The following is a 24,276-nucleotide window of genomic DNA, read 5'->3' as shown; positions in this document are numbered from 1 at the left end:
AGAAATTTTGCAGTCTGGGAAGAAGCAGCCTGTTTTAATAATGATAGCAAATACGATAAGATATGAAGCAATTTGTCAGTGCAGACTTTTGCCATTAATAAGCCAAGCTGTCCCTTGAAGACAGCCTTTAACTCAATTACAGCTGGGTTTGTAGCTCAGCAAATTAAATTACCCTAAACTTCAGAAGGGTTTGGAAGAATGAAATACAATTTTTGTTACAAAAACACCACCCATAATCAGTTATATTATGCCTAGGCAAGGATCCTGACCCCTTAATTGGCTTAGGGCACTCTTCCTATCTGGGGATGGTAATATTAAAGGATACCCAAGATACCATGTGAATCCAAATGCTTTTCCCAGATCCCCAAGGTTCTGTTTTGCTCCTAATCAGATGCCACAGTCAGTTGCCATTAACTGTCTGTATTTGCCTGCACAGGTACCTGCCAAGGCTTGTAATTTAGGCTGCATGAGTGTACCTGTGTTGCTCCATGTTTTGCTCCCTTGCAGAGTAAAGATTGCTAGGGGGTAATGCAACATCACAGGGAGATAGAGCATGCTAAGTTTTGTGGTATGAAGTGCTGACTTGCTCTGATTTTCAGTTCCCAGAACAAAATTGCAGTGCTTCTTCCCCATGATACTGTCTGTTGCCTGTTCCATTGCCCTGGTATGACTGTTTGTGGATCAGAGACATCAGCCACTTTACTGAAATGACCAACATAAACAATTAAACTATGTATTTTTTTAGCTGGATCCCTTCAATGATTGTTTTCAACACAACTTTGCTGAAGGGTTATTTTTAACTTGAATAATTTTAGTGCTTCTATTTTCTGTATGACCTTGCAAACAATTGCATCCAAACAAATGAGGCCTTGGGGATGGGAAGGTGTGGCTGCATTGGGCTAGACTGGGAAGTAGTTCTTAAGGCAGGTTTCCAGCCCAAAAATGCCCTTTCTGGAAATGTAGTGCCAAGTCTGATGCTACCAATAGATAAGAAATAATAGAAGAAAGGAAGGGACCACCTTAACCTCAGTCATATTTCATTTTATGCCATCTATCTTAATTTTTATGTAATTGAAATATTCCTCTTGAGTCACCTTGATGTTTTCTCTTTATCAATTTCCAGTGTAATTAGGATACAGGCTGTATCACCCATGTCCAACTGAGAGCTGAGGTAATTTTTGGTAAGTGGTGTGAGAAGGCTTATTCTGTAGTTGATTTTACCCTCTTTGCCCTTTGCTGAACAAAACCTAACATGCAGTTTAGAGAAATTCCACTGTACCACACTGAGGTTCCAACTCTACTCATGCGAGTAATTCTGCTGAATTGAAGACAACTATTTGTCCACATATGAGTTACCCCTGTAAATAAGCCCTGCAGGATCAAATCTTCCATTTCCTGCAGAAAAGAGAGGGATTACTTCTCATGGCTGGCATGGTAATTAACAGGATTTGGGAAATACATTCTTGCAGCTGCTTTCAAAATGAACTTCAAAGATTCCATTAATCCCTGCCTCAAAAAAAAAAAATTGAGATTACAATGTCTTTGGAGAAATATCTGCTTAATAATATTTTAATTCAAAATATGCTAATAACCTAAATATTAAGCAAGCTACTGTTTGTGCTAATTATGTTGATTGCATTTGGTGTTGGTGTAAATATTCTGTTTAGAACATTATATTGAATCTGAATACAAGATCAGCAGGTTCTTACTGTGCTGATTTATAAATTACAGCCCAGCAATGGCAAAAGTAGGGCACAGTGAAAGTTCTTGTCTGTGATATTAGAATATTTAAAACCAGCACTGTAAGTGGTTTTTTATATCCCAGACAGTGAATTCTTTCTGCCCAGTTCCATCAGGTACCTCCTTGTTTAACCTGAAAGTGTACTGGGTGCTAAAGCTCTGTTGCCTGTGTACACTCAGAGGTGCCTGTTCTGAAGATTTACCTCAAGCCAAAAGCTCAGTCTGGATGAAAGTGAACAACAATTCACACCTCTTAATTTGAGGCAAATGCCCTCTGTGAGCAACCCTGTGACTAAGGCACTCTGCCCATTGGGTAGAGTATGCATTTTGTATAGACATGTAAATAAAATGTGTGTTTTACATGGACAAGGACCACATTGCAAACAAAATAACCCAGGAGAGGGAACTGCAGCCCTGTCTTTCAACTACCCTGAGAAGCCCCAGCTTCAAGGTTACTCCTTCAGTTCCCATTGCTGGATCAACAGGAGGGCCAGAGCCTTCCACCAGCATGCTTCCCTCTCATGGGAGTCATGGGTTCACCCTGGGTAAACAGTACCTAAACCTGCATATCCTCCTTCCTGGGGAAATGCAGCAACCAGTACCTCACCAGTCAACCTGGTAAATAGCTTTTCAAGCAGGTTGCAGCTTGTATTGACAGCTATACCTTGAGTATAGTGCTTTCCCTCTGTGTTTGAAAGTAGTGTTTGAGACTTAATTTGCACCAGTGTAAATGACTGACAAAGATGCAAGGATATGAATGCTGAGGTCCATGTTGTGTCCTTAATAGAAAGATGAAATTGTGAAGAGATTGTACCTTCCCCAGATTATTGCAGTAGCAAGAGCCAGGCACTGGTCCACAGTGTCTAGAAGGAAAATAATCTGTAGTTACCCATAGCCTTATTGTTAATTTCTGACAAATATTACTGTGGTTTCTGGGATGACAATGTGCATGTGTGTGCATACTCATATGCTTTCAGTGACTACAAAAGTCATAGAAAACCAGTGCTGGTCACTGTGCCAACTTCTAGCCACTGTCGTTTGAATACCATCAGTTCATCTCAGCCCATCTGTGGAGTTTTAACTTATTAAAATAGCTATAGGAGAGCCTTAATAAAATTAAGGACAATCAAGAGCTAGTCAAGTAGAACACAGTTTGACCCATGAAGATAATTACAGAAATTGTCGGAGTGCCAGGGATTAGTTTAGACAGCCAGTATAGAAGGATGGGTTCTGGCACTCTTGCTGTGGCAATATTATGCTGCCCTAGCAATGCAAGACAGCCAGAAAACTGGCTGTAGAAGACTCCGTTTGTGTAAAGGAGCACACAGAGAAGGTGCTACATAGGTGAGAGTAGAGGCCATATCCTTAACAACTGAGATCCTAGGGTGAGAGCAGCCCTGGAAAAGTTGTGGTCTCCAGAAAGCTACTTTGACCAGAAATACAAGCTTGGTCATAACCAGGAGTGGACTCCTTTGTACTGAAGTTTATGTTGATAAATATTTTTCCTTTCTGTCAGGTGCCCAGAAAATGTGGTCTGTGATTTCTTGTAGTGATGTGAGACTAACAGGCACATTATCAGTTTTATTCATCGTTCAGACAAAATATTCACTAGATGTTCTGTACCTGATGCAATTACCTTAAATGTGGCCTTTGAAGGATACTTTCTTCTCAAATATTGAGTACCACCTCTATAAAAATATGGGAAAAAAGTAGAGGAACTTGTAAAGGAGGCACAAATAGACCAGTGAGGAAAGTTTACTTGGGTAGCTTCTAATGCAATTTTCATTGCTATATTCAAGCTTCTCTCTGGGATTCTTCAGTTCTGTCTGCAGATGTTCTTTAGGTGACTAGCTGTTACTGATGTGAATGAACCTGTATGTCACAAAAGTTAGTTTGGGATTTGCCATTTGGCTGTATTGCAGATCAGTTTTGAGAAGACTTATAATAGGAGAGAATGAGTGAAATGGCAGAATTTGTGCATGGCTCTACAGCAGTACACTTTATCTCTCCCAGCTGTTCTTCTTCATGCTTTTTGATATATAATTCCAAAAAATACAGTGGTGCTAAAATTCCAGTCCCATTACTTAGAGGCCAGGTAGTCCTTGCAGCTTCAGTAAACAGAAATTTTTGTCACAGCAGCATCATTTTTCCTGCTCTTAACTGTTTATCTTAACCATGGTAATATCTTCTGTCCTTCTTGTTAACAAATTATTTACTGTGTTGTGCTTAAAAGTAATGTTTTTCACACTGGAATGTGTGAAATGCTGAGTGCTATAGTTTCAAGTCAATACATAACATTAGAAAGAGGTGGTCAAACATAGTGAAACAGATCTCCAGTAAAGAAGAGTTTAACCTAATTAATCACATTGACATCCTGAATTCTACAGAGTGTATCCACTCATCCCAGGTCATAACTGCTTGGTTCTTGCCTGTACTTAAATTCTGGATCTTCATTTAGTTTCTGACATATAGCTTGTGCTCTTTGCTAGAATGTGAAAGAAAAGCAATTGCAAAATTCCCATTTATTTCGGTAGGCTCAGGTTATTGCCTCATCAATTAATTATTTTTAAGTGGCATGTATGCATAATGTATTGATCTACCAGCAATAACTGATGTTCCCCTCAATGCCCACTGCTTGTTTTTAAAATTAATATGTTGTCTTGTGGGTTTTTCAATAGCAAATTTGTACCTGGTGTTAAAAAGCATGGCAAACTCTGGGTTCTTAGAACCAGCAGAGTTGAATATATTGTGCCTGGACAGGAGGTATACTGAAAAGGAGACTATGAAATATGTAGGACCCACATTTGATAGTTTTCTGTTCTGTGTTTTTAATCCAGATTTTTCTTAATTCATTCTGTACCTTTTAGGAAGTGTGCATGCTAATGTAATGTCCTCAAAATTCTGCCTAGGGGAAACTAAAAAATGTACTATGAACCTTCAGGCAGTAATGATTATATAAGTATGCTTTGGTATCTACCTATGCCTATAGTCTAATGAATGTCAACTGTCGCTTACTTCAGTAATCTAAAACTCAGTTATCTTCAAAGATCAACCAACACTAAGTAAAGATCAGCCTGTAAGAACTTTGTTTCTTATGTTGTTTCTTGATAAAGTCAACCCTAATTGTCCTAATTTGAAGAACTGTACAGGAAGTATTTACTCCTGAAAAACAGCAGGTAGAAATTGCTGTATCTCCTGATCATTCTGCTGTTGACTATAAAGCTTTCCTTAATTGGAAAACATGGAAAATCCTTAAGCAGATATTTACAGTGACATTTTTATTTGCAGGAAGGTTATGAACTTCATAAATTTAAAATTTATTTTTCAGTACTTTTTAATTTAAAGGCTAAAGCAGCTGAACTCTTTAATTAAAGCAGAAGGCTATGAAAAAAAAGATGCTTATGAGATAGTTTAGATTGATTCAATTTATAACTCTTACAGAGAAAACTTTGTATGGAGAACAGATGGTATTGCAGAATAAAGGCTTGCTTTGCACACAGCTGCCTGACCCACAGCCATTTTTGTGCTGTATTGTACCAATGTGTATTTCTTTGTCACACATGTAATGCCTTTTGTTAGGAATGGACCTGGTAGCAAAACAAGGCTTAAGAGAAGCTTAGGATATGCACAGACTTCACTGCTGTTCCTCTTGTCAGTGAGTACAGAGCTTCTGAGTAACATTTCATATGTGTCGGTGAAATTATTTTTGTCCTGAGTCAAGTTTACACTGACTTTCTGCTACTCACTTTACAAAACTTTCCACCTTTTCTATTCTCTTAATTCTACCCTTGGATGCTCTTTCATTCTTTGATGTAGAAAAAATAGACTTTTGAAAATCTGCAGCCACTGCTTTACTGGGATACAGCCTGCTGTACCTTGTTGGCCCTGCACTGAGATGAAGAAGCAGAATAATGTTATTACTGATAGGGCCCATTTGCCTGAACTTTCTGACAGTTTCATGTCCCTGATCTTGGGCTTTCTGTGGCCCATCAAAAACCAAACAACTGCTCTGCCCCCAAAAATTCTGTAATCAACACCTGGCTACAATCCCTAACACTAAGGCACTAATTGGAAGCATAACTGAAAAGGTCAAGCTATTTCAAGACAAGAACAGAATGTAAGATTAAAGGCAAAAATTAGGCTTGGGGGTACACAGGGGCTAGAAGAATGAGTAGAAAAGCTGCTGCAGTAATTTAACATTCTTCTTGAAAAGTCCTCTGGGCTGCAAATTCACTTTTGACCTTAGTTTGTACACCTGTGGGACTAATTTAGTACAATTTTTCATACCACATTAACTAGCTGCTGTGTATAGCACAGAATTTAACAGGAAAGTAAACCTGTTTTCTTACTGGGACTTTCGGCATATGGCAGGAGTCCTTTTTCCTTCCTCTTCTGACAAATTGCGAGTGACTTTGATTTTGGAGACATTTTTAATGATGTGCTTTGATGTTCTGTAAAACCACTGAGTTAAAAATTAATATAGCCTCAAGCAGTCATAAACTATGTTTCCTCCTACGCAACATAGCAACAAAACTGTTTATCCTGTTTTACTGTATAATCATTACAGTTTTGCACTCATGTTCATTTTGGCTCTGTTTCTTCTTTGATGCCTAGTGGGAAGTTTATTCAGTGCTTCTGTCCTTGTGCTTGCCTTAGAAAATGCTGGGGAATTTTAGAAGCAATCTTCGAATGAAAGAAGCTGGCTATAAGTTACAGGAAACAGAAAGTGTTAGACTGCTTTTATCTTTTAAAATATGGTCAGCAACTTTGGGGTTTTCTGCTTAAAAGCACAACTCAAATTAAGATTTTTCTTATATTTCATTGATTTTAATTTGATCTATTGCATTTGAGGACAATATCTGTTTTATCAGCTTTTGGAGGACTTTCATCCATTGCTTCTTCAAAACACCCTTAGTAACTCCTCTTCATGTTCAGTCCTCTTGTGCTCTGAAAGACATTAGAAAGCTAAGCTTTGTTTTGCAGCCTGTGGGAGCATCATGAAAGGTAATGAAAGAAGCAAGAAGATCCAGCTTCTAATAATACCAGCATTTTGAAAATGTTTAAAAAAAAAAGTCCATTGAATGTATTGAAATAAAAGGCTAAAGGTTTTACAAGTGGATGATCACATTGTATAAGGCTTTTTCATAAGTTTCAATGCCTTGTTAATGAGAAACTGATTTTCGCTTTCAAATCCATTGCACTCACTTGGAGGACAGCACAGTGCTTACAGACCAAAATATGTATATAACTGAAGGAAAGGCTATCAGAAGCTTGTTTGGCAGACTTTCAGGCTTCATTCTGTATATGTCCAATGGTCACCAATCAAATGAATAGCTGTAGAATACTTAGACTGATTTCAGGCTTAAAGAAAAAAATCTTGACCTCATAAACAGAAAAACCTGCATTGACCAAAGCCAAATTTTTATTCATTTTCTGTGACCACTTTCCCCTCTGCTTGAGGGAAGATCCTGAGAAATGAAATAAATGTGTGGATCCATATTCCAGCACCCCATCAATAGCAGACTGAACCTGACAGGTATAGCCTAGGGAGGAAAGAGAAGCTTTCATAAAGGCTAAGTAGCACAGCCTGAAAACACTCAGGAAATAAGACAACTTGAAAAAGTATTTAAAAATAATCAGGGGAGGGAAAAGCAATATAGCTACCATTTTATAGATAGGAAAAATCCAGTATTTTGGGCTTTTGGGAGGTCCCAGTAAATTAACACTAAAATCTAGTTTCAGATTTGGATTGAAATTGGAATATGGAAATATCAACCAAACTTTAAATAAAGGTATAAAGGTTAATATCTTTAGCAAAACTTGTTGTCAGGTGGATTTATTGATTTCTGGCTGTTGGTAACTTTCACTTTTGTGAAAGATATTTATCCCTTTAGAATTCCATTCTTTGATGTTATTGGCTAAGTTTTCTCTCCTGTCTTAGGTCTGAGGCTCCAGGGAGGAAAAAAAAATATATTTCCATCATATGAGGAGACTGTAGCTGTGCTTATAGACTCAGAGTTGTTTTCTCTGGGGATCCTCTGTTTCATTGCACAGAGTGAGAGATGAGGCAGAGCCAGTAGAGCAGATGTATATGCACTGAAGTCTACCATGGAAAAGATGAGAAAACCCACCACTGGCATGTGGATGCATGATAGACCATATGTAGCTCTCTTGTATTCTCCTGAGGGGTTTGAAGAGTTTGCTTCCCCCCCTCTGGCTTCTATAATAAGACCTAAGAGTACACATGAAGGTTTTATACTTATGTTGTGATTAGTTCCATGTACACACAATACCCTAATACCACTGCTGTGGGAGGTGGACAGAAACCAGAGTGGTAGGGAAGGTTTTAACCAGATATTCTAGAGTAAATACCTTCAGATAAGTATGCCTGTGTGAATTTTCATAGGAGAATTGATATCACTGTCCATATTTTGGTACAAGCCATTTGGTTTGCAATGCTACTGTAGCTGTTAACTTTCCTGATGCATGAGGATATGCTGCCCCTGATGGCTGAATGCAGCTGGATTTATTCACTGAATTTAATATTCTGAGTTTTTTACATGTACAACCCTAGAGGACAAATTCTTTAGTCTATTTCAGTAATACACACAAGTATGAATAATTTTGCATAAGAAATGCAAGTTTTGCCATACTTGCTAAAGTAACAATTCCACCTGTGGGATGCTTTCTCTGGGGGATGCAGCATGATTTTCATGGAGTGACCACTTCTAAGCTAGAAAGTTACCTAGTAGTGTAACCATACTAATGCAGCCCTGCCACTGTGAATATTTATTTTGACTGCGCTGGTGTTCGCCACATGTTGCTTAGTAGAGTGACTTAAATCAGTTTGTTTCATGGAAAGTCATGAGGCTATTCCTTGGATAGAGTGAATTGAAGTGGGAAGTTCCATCTCCACTTGTGGCCATGGCAGAAAGATGAGTCTTCTGGCCAAAGTCAGGTCAGAAGAATCATGGAAATGGAGGCATGGCAGGGACCTGAAGAGATATCCTACTGTAGCTCATACCCTTGCACTGCTGGAAACTTGATTATGTATATTCCATCACTAATGTGATAATTATACACAGTTACATGTATAGTTGCACAGCGGTACCTAAATGGTACTAAGTGATTCCTGTTCTGACTGGTAGTGTTTCAAAGCAACATTGCATGAGGGTGAATGACTATCCAAGTTATCAAGGGAAAATCAGGCTGTAACTGCTAGTAGTTCCAAGGGGAAAATGCACATTCAAGTTTTTTCTAACCACTTGTTTTGGTTTCCCTCCCCCCCCCAACAGAGACAAGGAACCGGAGCTACAAATGGAAAAGACAAGACATCTGGTGAGAATGGTAAGAGTATTTCTTGGAGAACATTGAGTTGGATTGAGCCAAAATATTTTTTACTGTAATGATAGATGTCAGGTAGCAACATCCATGGTTTCATATCTTATCTTTTGAATGTGTTTTAAAAAATGGAAGGGCTTCAGTGGGATTGTTTTCTTTATATTTTTAAGTTCAAACCATCTACTAAAGTAGAGACCTGATTCTGAGCTCGTACATGGTAAACCAAAGGACTTTGTAGTCAGTGCAGATACAAATGGGGCTAGAACAACAGTGTTAAGTGTGTGAAAAGAACACCAAGAGACCAAGTGAAGTATTATGAGCAGCTGCTGTGTGAGTGGGGAAGGTGAACAAAAGTAAACTAATTACAAAGGACTTGCTCATAAACATGGTTTCTGTGGTCTAATTCATCCCACCTAATTTTAGGCCCATAACTAAGATACCAAAGTTAGAAGCCACTTGCACAGAGCTCATTTTAGTGTTGTTAGAAATAGGGTATGGATGGAGTAGCTCGCATGGAAGGACCATATGGCAAATAGGCTCCTAACTTTGGAACTCTATATGAGTGAATCTGGACTTATGCTACACTTCTCTAAGGAGTGAGTCATTGGGGTTTTTTTGGACTTCAACAAAGGGGTGGGCAGGAACCAATTTCTGCCCCTTAAGTGGCACAAATGATTCTAATTGGAAAATGTTGATTTCCAGCCCCCTACAACCCCCCCCAGTCAAACTGAATTTTCAGTGAAAACAAATTGGTTTTTACCTGAAATCTCATCTTATTTCCTATAGGAGACAGAAATGCTTTACACACAAATGATCACCTGATTAAAATCCAGTTACTGTCAGAAACATTTTTCAAAGGAAAACATTTTGATCAGCTTTCTTACATACACAGCGGAATGAGGCAGCATCAGTTTGTAGACATTTGTGAATAAGATGAGGATTGAACTATGTAAATATGCTGTCTGCCTCTTTGATCATCCAGTTCTAATTAAAATACTATGTTCCGGTAGTCCATCCCATCTACTGAAAAGCATGAAGAATGTAAGTCTCTTCTCTGAAAAGCCACGGGTTTCTGAGATAGGATATTTGAGCAGTTATTTTGGATATAAATTTTGGCTTTTAGGTGTTGGTCTGAACAGAATTTTTGGGCCCTTTGAGGCAACACATCTTAAAACATTAAAAGACTTCTTTATGCTTAGTTTTCCTATTACAGAGAGGTGACTTTCCCATAAGGGCTGTTTGCATAATGTTACAGTAAATGAAATCCATAGATGATGTTACCAATATGATAAAACACAAATTAGAGTGGAAAAAAAATATTTTGGCTTGTTAGTGTCTTGAATTAGTGGGAACAAATGTACCCTGACAGCAAAGCCATTTGTATTCTCAAGTTAACAGGAAAGGAAGGCAAGCAAAATTATGTCAGCCATTCGGGCAGCATGGGAAGCATGTTTTTCTCTTTACTGTTTGAGCATGTTATGAACTGAGCTCATTTGCCTTGAATTTCTTCCCAAATAAAATTGTCCTGTTGTCAAGTTTAGCTTAGATTTACTGATCCTGCAGCCTTTTTAAAAGCAAATTCTTTTTTTCTCAGAGGGAATTTTGAGTGAGAAAGGACTTCATCATTAATTCACAAATATATGTGATTCTAGTTATAGCATAGTTTTAGGTGTAATATAAACAGGCAGATGCGCAGTTAATCTTAGATAAAAAGATACCAATTATTTTTTGTAATGAAATGTAACAAAAAAGCCTGTCACCTATGTAAAATAGAGGTGCAGCAGGGGAGATGGAATAGAATCCTCTGGTCTCCCCAGTCCACATGCTTGCATGAAAATAAAGCAGAATCAGAACTTTGAAGCTGAGATTGAATTCAAAATCAAAGAAGCAGAAATGTATAGCTCTTTGTCCTTATTAGCTCTGTGTAGTTAGAACTCAAGTAGAAGTGATTTATTCCTCTGAAAATTGGGGGGTGCTGTAAACCCACATACACAATATAAATCCTCATTACATGCTTTTTGGCCAGAAGTCTGCAATACGTTCATGTCTTAAATTTTCATTGTGGCTGTTATGAGCCTCTTCATATGTTTGTCTCCCTGTCAAAAGGAAACTTTCCCTCTTGTGGAAAAGGGGGGAGGGAGGAGAAATCAAACCCCCTTTCATCTTTTTTTAAAAAAAAGTCATGCTATGAAAATGGGTGCAAAGGCAAACTAGTCTGGTCACTATCCTTGCTCTTGATTACAAGATCAGGAAAAGCTGCTGAAAACTAGCCCTAACAACAAATAGGGTCAGCTGTTTTCGGAATTTTTGATTCACACAGTGGAGATACTGCTATGGGTAAAGTTTTGTTTGTGCATTGTTTGTAGAAAATGAATTTTGGGCCTGTCTCTGGGCTGGCTCAAAACTGGAGAAAATAAAACTCATGACTGTGGCAGTCAGCATTCTCCCTCTTTGAAGACATGTATGGTGTTGCTGTTACTGTAAAGCATTCAGGGAAATTCGATCTCCGAAGATTCCTTTTATAGTAGTGATAGTTTTGGTAGACACTTACAAATGCGTGTTCTTGTTTGACCTTTGTTAGATAGCAGCATTATATCTGTAGTTGTATTTAGTTCCTACCACCACAGCAGTGGTCTCTCTGAGTTAGCCTCCCTTCCAGTGGAGAATTTTATCACACACAATGCAGGCTCAGTCCCGATGTCTACAGAACTGGCACTGCCTTGTTCTGGCAGCCTTGCTTGTTGGCTCAGGGGGATGAGCAATGGAAAAGACTGAGCTTCAGAAAAGCCAGTAGTGTGGAGCAGTGATATGCCACAGTACAAGAGTTTGTGATAATGGGAGAAGCAAATCCTATACACAAACTGTACTGGTTGTCATGCTGATGAATGTACCTACATGGGACCTTCATTCATCAGCAGTTATCTTCCCTCAGCTGCCTTCTTGAACAGTCTTCCAGACTGCTAGGTGGTGAGGCGTGGGGGGCAAAGCTCCTCTTCCAGAGCACTGGTCACGAGCAGACAGGATTCCTCTCCACTGTATTTCGTATAATATGTACCACCATATCTTCTTGGGTTTTATGCAGCAACAGGGCTGGTAGTTCTTGAAGCTGTATCAGTATTATAAATACTGAATAATCACTTGTGTTGGAGTAGCTTTTACACACACTGAGAGTTTTGCTGTTAACCTTCGATGACCTCACTGGATGCTGGTCAAGCCCTAGATGACATTTGTCTATCTTAAACTACAACTTGTTTAAAAGGTCGTCCTTTTACAGGTTATGATCAAAATCAGATGGTGATTCATGTCTTCCTAAGGAAGAGTGACTCTTGCATTACAGTGTGCTCTCATGGTACATCAGTGGCTAATGAAGCCAATGGAATTGCTCCTGATAGCTTCAGCGGGCACTGTGTAATGCTGAGTAGCTTTTCCATCCAAAACATACTATTGTTATAGTTTATAATATAAACACACTATATTGTCAGGGAAGTCTATGTAGCTTCATCCTGTTGTCAGAGTGGGAAGAACAAAAATATTATTGGGAGTAAACTATATAAACTAGTTTTCCTGTGTGAAAACTGGTTAAAGGACTATTTTTAAAGAAAAACCACCCTAATAATTAGCAGTAATACTACGCATACAGAAGCATAGGTATAAAAAAAACTTGTTGTACATAGGAGCCATGTAACTGCAGCTGCCATAACCTCACTGGGTCTTGAAGGACCTCGGTCTACCTGAAAGCCGTGACATATTTATGTATGCCGTTATGAGCTTAACTTGTAAACTCTATTATATAATGCTGTTCTCCATGGTAGAAAATTGAAAGGGAAGACAGCAGTACTATCTGCATGCACCCTCTCCTATATGAATCTGACTTGGTCTAATAGAGTCAGTGTGGGATAAGAAGCTATAATTTCCTTTTTGCTCACCTGGTTTGATTAATCTGGCCTATCATGTTTGCAGATGCATCCTAAATGAAAACAGGATGTTCCTAATGTACTATTCTTACTACCTTGGCAATGTTACAAAGTTCCTTTGTAGGTTAACACTTGTCACTTCTCATTCTGTTTCACATTACTCTGCATTTTTTTGCTATGTAATTTGTGAGCTGGTATCATACAATCTACTCTTTACAGCCTAGCACAACTGTCACGGAAATAATTGCATCAGAACCAATTATTTCTATCTTAAGATTTAGAATCACTCTTTTCCTATCAATAGATCTTACCCTTTCTTCTGAAAGTATGTAAGGCATGTAATTGTTAATTGATATTTGTTAATCATTTGCTTGGAATATGAGATTTATCATTCAGCAGTATCAATATTTATAATAACAAAATACACATTTTCATGTGATGAATTCTATAGCTTCCTCGGTCTGAGTGAAATGAAAAATGAATAGGTTTTGCATGAATTTAAATGTCATTGTAGATTAGGCCTACACAATCATGGTGAGATGGTCAGTTGTACTGAAACAGTAAAGCCCTTTTCAGTTTCTACTTGTTCTTAAGAATTTGTCTTGTTAGCATGTGATCTCTGCTTTGAGGTGGTCAGAAAACTATAAATGAATAAATGCTCCGCATTTCCTCCTCTCCATACAGTACATCATGGGATGCCTCTACATAAGGATAAGGAAACAGTAGAGTTAATAAAGTAAATTCTTATCTTTTACATCTAAAATGGAGTCATCTAAACTCACTTCAATCTGAATGCTTCTAGAGTAATGGTAAAGAATTGTAAAACAATCATGCATGGTAGAATAGAGAGATTTCTAGTAAGCTTTCCTGGTAGAGAGGTATGCATCTTGCAGTGTTATCAACAGTCCATTCACCTACTTCATGTACTTAAGGAATTCAGGGAATTCTGTACTTTGTGCACACTACACTCAAGAATAAAGAATCTTGCTAGGTCTGACAGAGTGAATAATCATCTTCATAGTTATTTATGGAGAGTGCTTAGCTTAATAGAGCTTTAATTCCTGGCTAGAGGCCAGGATCATTATTGTAGTATGGTCTAACAAAAATATCTGTTTAAGAACTTGAAATTAATTTTCCACTAATATTCTCTGACTGTGTAAAAACGTATTGGTTTTGGGAACAGCTCTACAAATAAACTTACTTATGGAAAAATGACTTTGAAAAGGGAGGGAACACATGAGGCTAATTTGTATAAATATTCAAAGGATCTCATGGAACACTGTTTGCTGTATCTGCCCAGGTCTAGAGGTCATGTTCTTTAGTCACCAGAAAGGACAGTGACTGAGCTGTACTATTGCAATGCCTTGTGCATTTTATTTCCCACAAAATATTGCTTGTGTGGCAAAAAATGAAATGAATCTTGCAAGCAACTGCTGAATTAATGTTTAAAAAAACAAAAACAAAAACAAAACCCAAACCAAACCACAAAACCCCTCAACCATTTCAGACTGCTTCACTCTGATATTCTTGCCGCCCCCGCACTAATCAGAAGTTAGAATGGGAGTATTGTATGAAACTAATACTGAGTTTTTCTGGGTATTAGGTTGATAGTTGGGGGGAAAATTACCTTGCCCCCTTGTCTCTTTTCACTAAGGTGTTCTGCTAAAATTTTCTTATCCCTTGAAAGTGGTGCTTCATGGAACATGATCTCCCAGTCAGTAATGCAGTCCTTCTCTTCTACTTTCAGTCTGTATCCAGAGCCAAATTCTGTACTATCTCATACAACCTAGTTGGTACTAGTGGGGATTTAGGAAGTGAAATGAGAATAATTTGCTGTACCTCATCCCCCATCTCTTAAAACGGGAAGTCTGTGTCTCAGCAACATTCCTAGACTTATATGCAACCATCAGATAATGTAACACCTTCACAAAGCCTAAATACAGAAGTGTTTGAGGCCTCAGCATAGTTACGTAAGTTGTATTTGGTCCTGTACAGATCGCTTGGGCTCAGAAGAAGGTGTAAAAATCATCACCATGATCTGTAGCTGAGAGTTTCAGATGAGTTAGGAGAAAAATTTAAAGTAAACAGTTCTAGAGGAATCCCTTCTCAAGGCATAGCTATGCATGGCAAAAACACTGCAGGCAACCTTATCTGCTGAATTTCATTTCAGGCATGTTCTTGAGGACAGCTACACACAAAGTTTACCCAGAATCAAACCAAATATGTCTCGGGTCCTCTCCTGGCCTGTATCTCTTCCTTTGCCCAGACTGGTGTGTTTATCAAGGAGTCTGTTCATCTCTTCAGGCAGCCAACATGTCTCAGCTAAAGACAGATCGAGCCTTTAATAACAAGGCTCTCGGATTGTTCACAGATCTTCCCTAGAGAGGGTGCTGAAAGGAAGAGAGGGGGATTATGCATGAACTTCATTTCCTCTCCTAGGTGAATTTCCATTTCTTGAGGCCAGGGATAAGTTTAAGTCATCTCTAGAGGAATACTGTGTGCTTATTTACTTGGGGTAATGATGACAATGAAGGATTGTTCACAAAAATTTTCATATCAACAACTTTTGATGTTTATCCAGCAACAAAAGCTTTTAAAGCAATAATTTTTGTGTGTTTGAGCTAGACACCTTCTGTACTGAAATTTCACCGACCCCCACACACATCTGTACACATGCAGTGGCCTTCTGGTTTCATGGAGAGGATCCTCTGGTGGAGTATAAAGTAATGAATATACCTAGTCTAAACTTAAGTAATACTTATAAGAGAGCAGATACTGTTCTTATTCTTCTGTTATCTGACAAGTTGGGTTTGATGCTGTGCATTACTGCTGCACTTCATCTGCTAATGAGAAGCTTTCATTTTTAAATGTTTAGGCAGAAGCATCTTCAAAAAAAAAAAAAAAGCATTGTATTAAAAGCTTCATCAATTAGCAGAGTCAGCAGTGCTCATTTAGTCTGGCCAATGTCCTGTCTTTGGAATCCCCTGCAAGTTTTTTTGTGTATCATTTGTAACTACTCTCATGACTACCAAATAAGTCCATCTACTGACACAAAGAATATAGCATTATGCACATGAAGGGTGTCTGTGTGTGTGTTGATATATAATGTTAATTATGCAGCTTTTTCTTGCATGTTGTTTTGGGTTTTTTTTTCCTCTGTGGGACTGCACTGGAGAGGAAAAGAATGGCTTCCTATCTGATAAGAGTACCAGGAGAGCAAATTAAATGCATAAGTCCCATGGGGAAAAAAAACAAAGCAGAACAGCATAACCATAGAAGAATGATTTCAGCTTTTTAAACTCACTTTTTAAGGACTTAAAAATCTGAAATGATTTCAAAATATATTTCTTCCCCCCCCCTTTTTTTTCTTCCCTTAGAGGAAGAGGTCCCAGCTAGCTGGCACCTTTGAGATAGAAAAACCCTCACACTGAACACTCCTGCTACAAATGAATCTGTCTAGGTACTTATATGGTCCTCACCACTGTAGTAACTGAATGTCTTCCAAGTATTTAAAAAATAGAGATAACAATAACAATTTTTGCCCCAGTCCATATCTTTCTTACCGGCTTGCTACGAGAATAACTTGATTAATTTATGGGATCTTTGTTTTGCACACAGTGCCTGCATACAATTTGGGAAACTTGTGTGCCTGCTTATACATGATGCTCTCAAACTGAGTGCACTCAAATTCAGCTGCATTTCTAAAAACATGAGAAATGAACACATATATATAAGTATATATACTTACATATGGTTACTCAAACAGTCTGCTCCTCTGCACCTTTGCAGGAGGTAGAAATTAGTAGAGCTGGAACATTCCTGCAGTAGGAATTGAGATTAGAAGCAGAGCAAGGAAATCATGATGAATTATGCTCTCTTGTAACTTAGTTTCAGTAGTTAATGGAGGATCACAGCCCTGTTGTGTTAGATGGTGTGCACACCATCCTCCCCTGAAAGCTTACTGTGTTGTCAGGCAAACCAGGTTCAGTGAGAGCATGGAGGAGCAGTGAAATTGCCTGAAAGAATGGAGTCTGTAAAACCAAAGGTAGAAAGAGCGCCATTTAAGTCCGAGACCCAAGCCTCTTCAGGATACCCATGAGGATATTAACATGTTCCTTTGTCCTTGGTTTTTTTTTGATATTTGTATTGACTGTGGCCTGTTACACTCTGGTTTTGGCCTTCTGACCCCTAGTTTCCACCCTTAGCTGACAGCCACTACTTCCCTGTTCGTTGAGATTTTTGTCTGAGTTTCTTTGTCCTTTCGACAATGTCTCTTGGATCCAGCTTCCTGCAGTGTTGGGATCCTGGCACTCAGGAGGTGCCTAATTCAGTGGACATTTAAGCACCTGAAAGGTGATAGGAGCCCTAATCCTTTCTGAGAAGCTGGCCTATAAAGATTGGGCTAGGTCATTAGGGGAAAAAAAAGTCAGTTGTAAATTAAGAAATAATAAAGCTTTGGTGCAGCTGGTGGTTTTTGCCTTTTAGATGACTCATAAATATGCTGGAGTTCCCGTCAAGTGTTAATGAGGAAAGGCAGAACTGAAATTGTGCCTTTGACAAGTGCCATATTTCTTTTGGAAATCAGTCTGTAATTATCGGTGTGCTGCCTGACTATGCACTAGGGAGAACGAGACTTCTTTCCATGACTGGCACGTAGCTGACACACACAGGCTTGCTTCCACAAATGTGCACTCATTTGAAACTGTGCTGTCATCAATACTCTGAGAAGAGGAATGTTTAGTTCTGCTTTGCTGCTGGTAGGAACCCAAATGAAGGACACGGATCAAGCCAGTCCCTAGATAGCCATAGTAAAACCAATAACGTTACCTCTGAAATGAATCTGTCCCTACGTCATCAAGGATAGTTTGGGGCTGTATCAGGACTAGAGTCAATGGCATATGTAAGCTAGCATATTTGCACTGAGCTGGACTGACTTGCACAAGTTGCAGATATATCTCTACGTGTTCCCAGACACTAACAATAGATTATTAAAAGGCTACAAGAGGTGTATATAGCTCAGCAGTGTGATTTTAATTTAGTGGAAGTGAAAAATCAAAGAGGAACACAGTCAATGCACAACAGTGGTTACCAGGACTTACTGTTGCAGAAACATTACTTTTCTTTTTGACTGTACACGCTATCTGCCTTACTTTATATGGTAGGCTTTTGTTTTGTTCTGTTATTTTTCTTTTCCAGAAGATTTGGTTTTGTAAATGAAATGAAAATGCTTTTCCACCTAAGAGTTCCTTGTCTGTTAGCAATTCAGTAAATGATTAATAATTTTTTTCTGAAGGTTTTTAAGATTTTAATTTATAGCATACAGCTGTCTTAATGCACTTTGCTCAATGCTCCAAAATTAGCTTGTAATTTGGTGTTATCAAGCTCCCTTGTGTGAACAGGCACCAGAATTTAGAACAGCGGGAGCATTACAGACGTGATTAAAATTTGGTCCTTAGCTGAACTAGTGACCAGAACAAAGAACAGTTAAGGCTGCAAAAAGGAATTGGATGCTACAACATGAACCAGTGCAACACTGCACCTTCAGTCCTGGTGCTTAGAGTGGATTTCAGGACCTTACATAAAGTGCGTAAGTTGCCTGTTCAGTATAAGAAAAGGGTGTCTCAAAGTGGGACTTCAGCCCACCTGTGTCCTGGGTTCCTATGCTGAACAGGAGCTGTTAGGATTAATAATAGTAAACTCTACCCCTCTCTATAGGTTAGGGGTGAAATTCGTCTTGCCTGGCTGTATTGGTGTACATCTGCATGAGAGACCTAAAGCTCCATTTATTGTCAACAGAGAAATGTATTCTTTTGTAACATGATACTTAACGAGAATGAGCTGCTCTGGAGAGCCTGGTGTTTATAGATCCTAATCTGATTTAGGTATAAAATGGCTTCGGATTTGCTCAACTCTATCAAGGCTGAGGAATTTGTGGGTAATACTAAAATAAAAGTCTAGAGCCTGTATATGTCTGGAGTTAAGTGGATGCTCAACAGGGTTTTTCAGAATGTCAGTTTTGGACCTGGGCATTTAACTTCTCCTTAATCCCATCTCAAGTATCTCCATCCTTATTTAGATCTGGCTGATCCTGGCCACCTCATGTCAGCTCTTCCAGCCATTTTCTCTGTGGAAATCTGGATGTGAAAACATCCAAATATTTCCTGGCTTGAGGTCTTTGTTCGCTAGGATACTGGATCTGATGAAAGCATTTATTTTAGTAAAGAACACTTAGTATTGGTTCATTTTTTTCCCCAGACCACTGTGGGTTATGAACAGGAAGGACTGAGAAAAATACATATTTTTCCAAGGAGGAATTCTGAGGAAAAGAAGAAACTTGGATAGCACCAGATATGGAAAAGGCATTTCAAGAGTCACAGTAGAAAATAGGGCAGGGTGCTCTGGCAGCTCCTGAGAGATATTGTGGGTAGTCCAGAGACTAGAACTCAGCTCTCAGCATTTCTGTAGGGTCTCACAGTAACATTATTTAATCGTGGTTGATGAATGAGCACTCTAACTGTATTTTGAGTATCTCATCTTTCATTCTAATTTATACCTAAAACCCCCTGAGACTGCTAGTTGACTCTAGGTGGAGAAAACATTAATTATTTGTTAGGTTTTAGTGAAGCACTGGCACTCCATAGTGACCAATTTACTAGCTCCTCTAAAAGCTGCCAATAAAAAATGGACGTGTACAAATGTATTCATTAGCACAAACTAATTAAAATCCGGGCTAATAGCCAGAAAAACAATACATTATTGTAGGATTTTGGAATTCATTATGTGTCTGTACTAATCCAACAGTAACTATCCTGGCTCTGCAGTTTCTAATCTAAGTTACAGATCTCATACCGATAGCCAGACAACTAAGAGTTAGCCTTTTGGACTTCTAAAGGCCTTTTTACTCTAGGTCATTTCTACTTTTGTAGGTTCTCCAGAAGTGCTCCTTTCTGAGAATGTGTTGCAACAACTCTCTCTTTTTCAAACACAATGTATAGGACAGAGTCCCCCACGTGAACATCTTTAGTTTTATTGCACATTGGTGGTGCATTAACTTCCAATGCATTGTGACTTTGGTATTCTGTAGTTTGACGTTTAGATTAGCCTTGACCAGTCCTTTCCTCTACGTTCATAGGTTTTTTAAGGGCTTGTTCTGTTCATTCTGCCTGCTTTATACAGGTACTGTTTTCTCCAGCTAACCAATGCTGCACTATTGTATGTAAATGATTTTTACTAATAATTTTCTAATTCAGTGTTCATAAAATAATTTAATTCTCATTAAAATTAGTAGCACCTTAAAAATTTGGGGCTGAGGTCCCTGTAGATACTGCAGAGAGTTTCTGCAGGAAGTTTCTGACAGGAAGCAAGAATTAGCTATGGAGAAAATTCTGGGCTGGACTCTGGTTCGTGGCAAATGTGGTACAGCTAAAGAAAAGGGTAGGAGGGGAGAGATTAATAGAGCTTGAAGATAGGTTTATTCTTCTGGCCTTAGACTGACTTCACTGAGTTGAACGTAGGTTATCAGGTGTGGTACCTTTGAGAAGATGGGGATGCACAGGTAATACCAGACTTCCAGTTATGTTTGGCCCCATCTTGGGGTATGATGGGAGTGCGTATACCCCCATCCTGGCTTATACAGGTGGCTCTTCATACAACACAGATGAGAATTGGATGCTCCCCTTTTCACCTCAAATAACTGGGGGCCACATAGGGAAGGATGTCTAGACAGAGCTGAGGCAGCTGGATTCAAGGCTGTTTGGCATCCTGAAGCAGCTACCTCTTGGTCTAGCAGCCAGCAGACTAATTACTAGCAGACAGTGCAAAGCACAGGTGTATTATGATCTCATCTGACAATTTTGTTCATAAAGCAGACAGCTGTATTTTTCACTAGCAAAAATTTCTTGGTCACCTTTACAATCAATCTATTTGTAACTAAACGCTGTGTATCTCTTGTGAGGTCTGCCTTTGGGAGGCAAAGGTATGTTGTGCTGCCTAGGAGAAGCTGGAAAAAAGCATTCCTGGCTTCTTTTAGCCAAGAAGGTAAGATGACAAATGGAAGATGTGTGGTTTTGGACCTTTTTGTCAATGGGTGATAGATGCTGTCAGCAGAGGGTACAGACACAGGCTTTGCCAATCAGTCATGAGTCATCATTCTATCCATCAGCACCACTTTGTCTCATCTCAGACAAACTTAAGTCTTTGGCTTAAGTTCCTTTCTCAAATTTAAGAGACAGAAATAGCTCTGTTAGACTCCAGTGGAAAGAAATCTGGAGATTAAGGATCCATAAAAAATACTGTATATGCTTAGCACACTGGCAGAAAGGCCTGTGTCATATGCCCAGTGTGACCAGGTGCAAGACTTGGAGCTGTCCTGCCCATGTCCAGGAGGTTTGGTGGACCTAGTCTGCACTGACCCTTGGACCTCTTTGAAACTGTGCCCCTATGCCAGAGAAAAGTGTGACAACTGTTGTTTAAGTATTTATGGTTTTTAAATGAGGGACCACGTAAATAAAAAGCAACAGACTGAGTCATGTGATGGAGTCCTCTGGAGGTCTCTCAGCTAAAAAAGATTACATTGTGGAAGAACATCAAAAAGAAACAGTAATTTTTGGCTATTCCCTCCATTCTTCCCATGCCGCAGGCAGACCTTGTGAACAACTCAGTCTAGAGGCTGTTCTCTGATGTAGCAGAATTAGTGTAGATTTTTGGTCTTTATGCATCATCTTAAGAAGATTACTGCTGCTAACATTAGCATTTTCTCTATTACATGGTGGACTGGCCAAGGTCCAGAGTGAGTTGGAATTAGAATACTTATTTTCTCCCTTTTATTAGTTCTTTTTCTTCTTGCAGTAGAAGATGCTGCACAGAAAAAAAAATTGGTGAAGAAAGCTGCATCAAGGGCTACTAGTGCTTCTTTGGAGTTTCTCCCCCATATATCTGTTTGTGTGAGCTTCTAACTCCTGCTCCATTTGGTTCTAAGTTTCAGGTTTTAATGAACCTAAATGTAAGCATATCCACAACTGCCTTTATTTTTGGAGTGGGTACTATGCAAGATCACTACGAAGTTATTGTTTTCTTCTCCAAAGTATAAATAGATCCAAATTTATTTGAAACTTGGCATAGAAAGGTTTTATAACTACCATAAATCTGACCCTAGTTTCAAGCTCCACACAACTCTTAGGACATCACAGTAATTTTCTAAGCCTGTAAGTTGTTTTCTCCAGGGTTATGCATATTTAGGGGCAGATCTCTTGACTGAACTTGCAGAATGAAAACCAGCATCTCATTAACCTGAGCTGAGATGGAGATCAGCTGCTTCTATTCTGCTGCGTGTTTGTGAGGTTTCTGGCCTAGCAGCAAGAGGCTGAGTACAGCTTCCACTTCTGTTCATCACAACTTAACATTTCAGTATAATTGCTGAGATAGTGAGTGATCCAGCCTAGAGCTGCCAGCCTCCTCTTCCAGTGTCAGGGATACCTTTTGTTGTTGTAAGTGATGCTGTCTGGATGTGACAAAGCTTGACCAAGTGTGCCAGAAAACAAAACAAAAAGCAATGTGGACTTTCAGTTCAGGCAGTTCAAAAAAGGTGTTCTGCCCCCCCAGTGGCTTGTTTCAGTAGAGTCTGACTGACTTGGTTAAAAAAAAAAAAAAAAAAATCTGGTTATTGCTAGTCAGAAGAGATTGTACAGATTGAGGTAGAAGACAGACTTAGATCATTGGTGCAAATTGCCATAGCTTTTCTGGCAGTGATTTCTGCCAGTTTATGCAAGGTCCAAGAGGCATTTGCTATACTGAAGCTTTTAACCAGTCATTGCCTTGTATAAGTAGATAGTTTTCTGCTAGTGAGACCCCTTATTAGCACAGGCAACAAGTGAGTGTGCCCATGAGAGTGGGATGAAGCATGTGATGCGGTGGGATGCTCTGGGTTGATTCCAAGCTACTTGTTCTCTCTGCCAGGCAGGCCAGGCTGCTACGATGGGTGAGGTTAGTTATTCCTTACTGTCTTCCCATCTTCATAAAAACTGATGTTTTGCTTTCATCTTTTCCAAAAGTAGCTTCTTCTCTGGCTTGCTTTCTTACTGTCTCCCTCATGCTGTGTTCCTGTCTCACTCATTCTTTCTCCTCCCCCAGAGAATTTCATGTCTCTTCAGCACAGCTAGGTCAAGTGCTACTTCTCCCTCTAACTACCTAATTTTCCCTCCTCTTATTTTCCCAGGCAAAGTTCTGGTCTGGGTCTTTTGGTGAATGTATATTCTTTACTAAGGAAGGTTACCGATTAGTGCACTAATCTGGAGTCATGGTTGACCCTCACCCAAATTCTCGCTGTTCTCTCCAGTCTCACAAAACATTTACTGTTTCCCAGACTAGATTTAAGCAAGGGCTTAAGGTGAGTAGGCAGCAAAGAAACATCTGGAAGAAGAGCACCACATTTAAGAAAGAGACAAAGCAGTCTTTAAAACAGTGGGAGTGGAAACGAGAAGGCTTTTAATTGTTCTTTCTGTCTGCCTTATTAGCTTGGGAAGGAAGGAAGGAATAAATATTGGGTTTCCTGAGCAAAGAGAAGAAAAAAATATTTAATTAGTTCTGTTTACATTCAAGTCTAAAATTTGAGCAGTGAAGAAAATGAGGTGCATTTTAGGGCAACAGGGACTAGTTCTGGGATGTGCTCTATACTGTGCATTCTTTATATGCCAACATTTGCGGTGTCAGGGATTTAAGTCCTAACTTATTGCACTAACCCAGCTTGTGTTTTCTGATGCAGAGGGAATGCATGAAATTTCTAGTCCTTCTTCTAGATGCTAACCTTGTAAGCTCATGGGGCTTGTAATCCTCAGAAATAGAAGGAAAAATGAATCTATATAGATTAGAAAACATGGGCTGGAGTAATGATCTGAGGTTGGTCAACCGTGTGTGTCAGCTAAGATGCTGTTTCTGATCAGCTTTATTGACAAACTGACAAGTCTGTAAATCCAAACTGAACTTAAAAAGTGCCTGTCAATGTGTAAATTCATACAGGGGGAAAAGTTTTCTAGAGAAGTTTTAAATGAGTAGCAGAGTTAAATGCTAGAGAAATCCTCAAACACAGAATGTATACAGGAGAGCTTTGATTAATTTTTGTCTTCATGTAATCATTTTAAATGACTGCTGTAGTTTAACCCCAGCCGGCAACTAAGCACCATGCAGCCTCTTACTCACTCCCCCCCAACCCAGTGGGATGGGGGAGAGAATCAGAAGGGCAAAAGTGAGAAAACTCGTGGGCTGAGATAAAGACAGTTTAATAGGT

At 39.1% G+C, this 24,276-nt stretch overlaps 1 protein-coding gene across 1 annotated transcript in view; it reads left to right on the top strand.

Moving 5' to 3' along the window:
• The window catches only part of PCP4 (Purkinje cell protein 4), a 63,261-nt gene that overhangs the window by 10,969 nt on the left and 28,016 nt on the right, over window positions 1–24,276 (top strand). The window contains exon 2 of the mRNA XM_069785084.1: window positions 9,036–9,087. Coding sequence (XP_069641185.1) covers window positions 9,036–9,087 — 52 coding nt within the window. The remainder of the gene's footprint in view (window positions 1–9,035; window positions 9,088–24,276) is intronic.

This window comes from Haliaeetus albicilla, chromosome 6 (genome assembly GCF_947461875.1).
Source record: "Haliaeetus albicilla chromosome 6, bHalAlb1.1, whole genome shotgun sequence".
Lineage (NCBI taxonomy): Eukaryota > Metazoa > Chordata > Aves > Accipitriformes > Accipitridae > Haliaeetus > Haliaeetus albicilla.
Note: the sequence above shows the minus strand (reverse complement) of the source record. Positions and strands in the feature narration are given on the sequence as shown.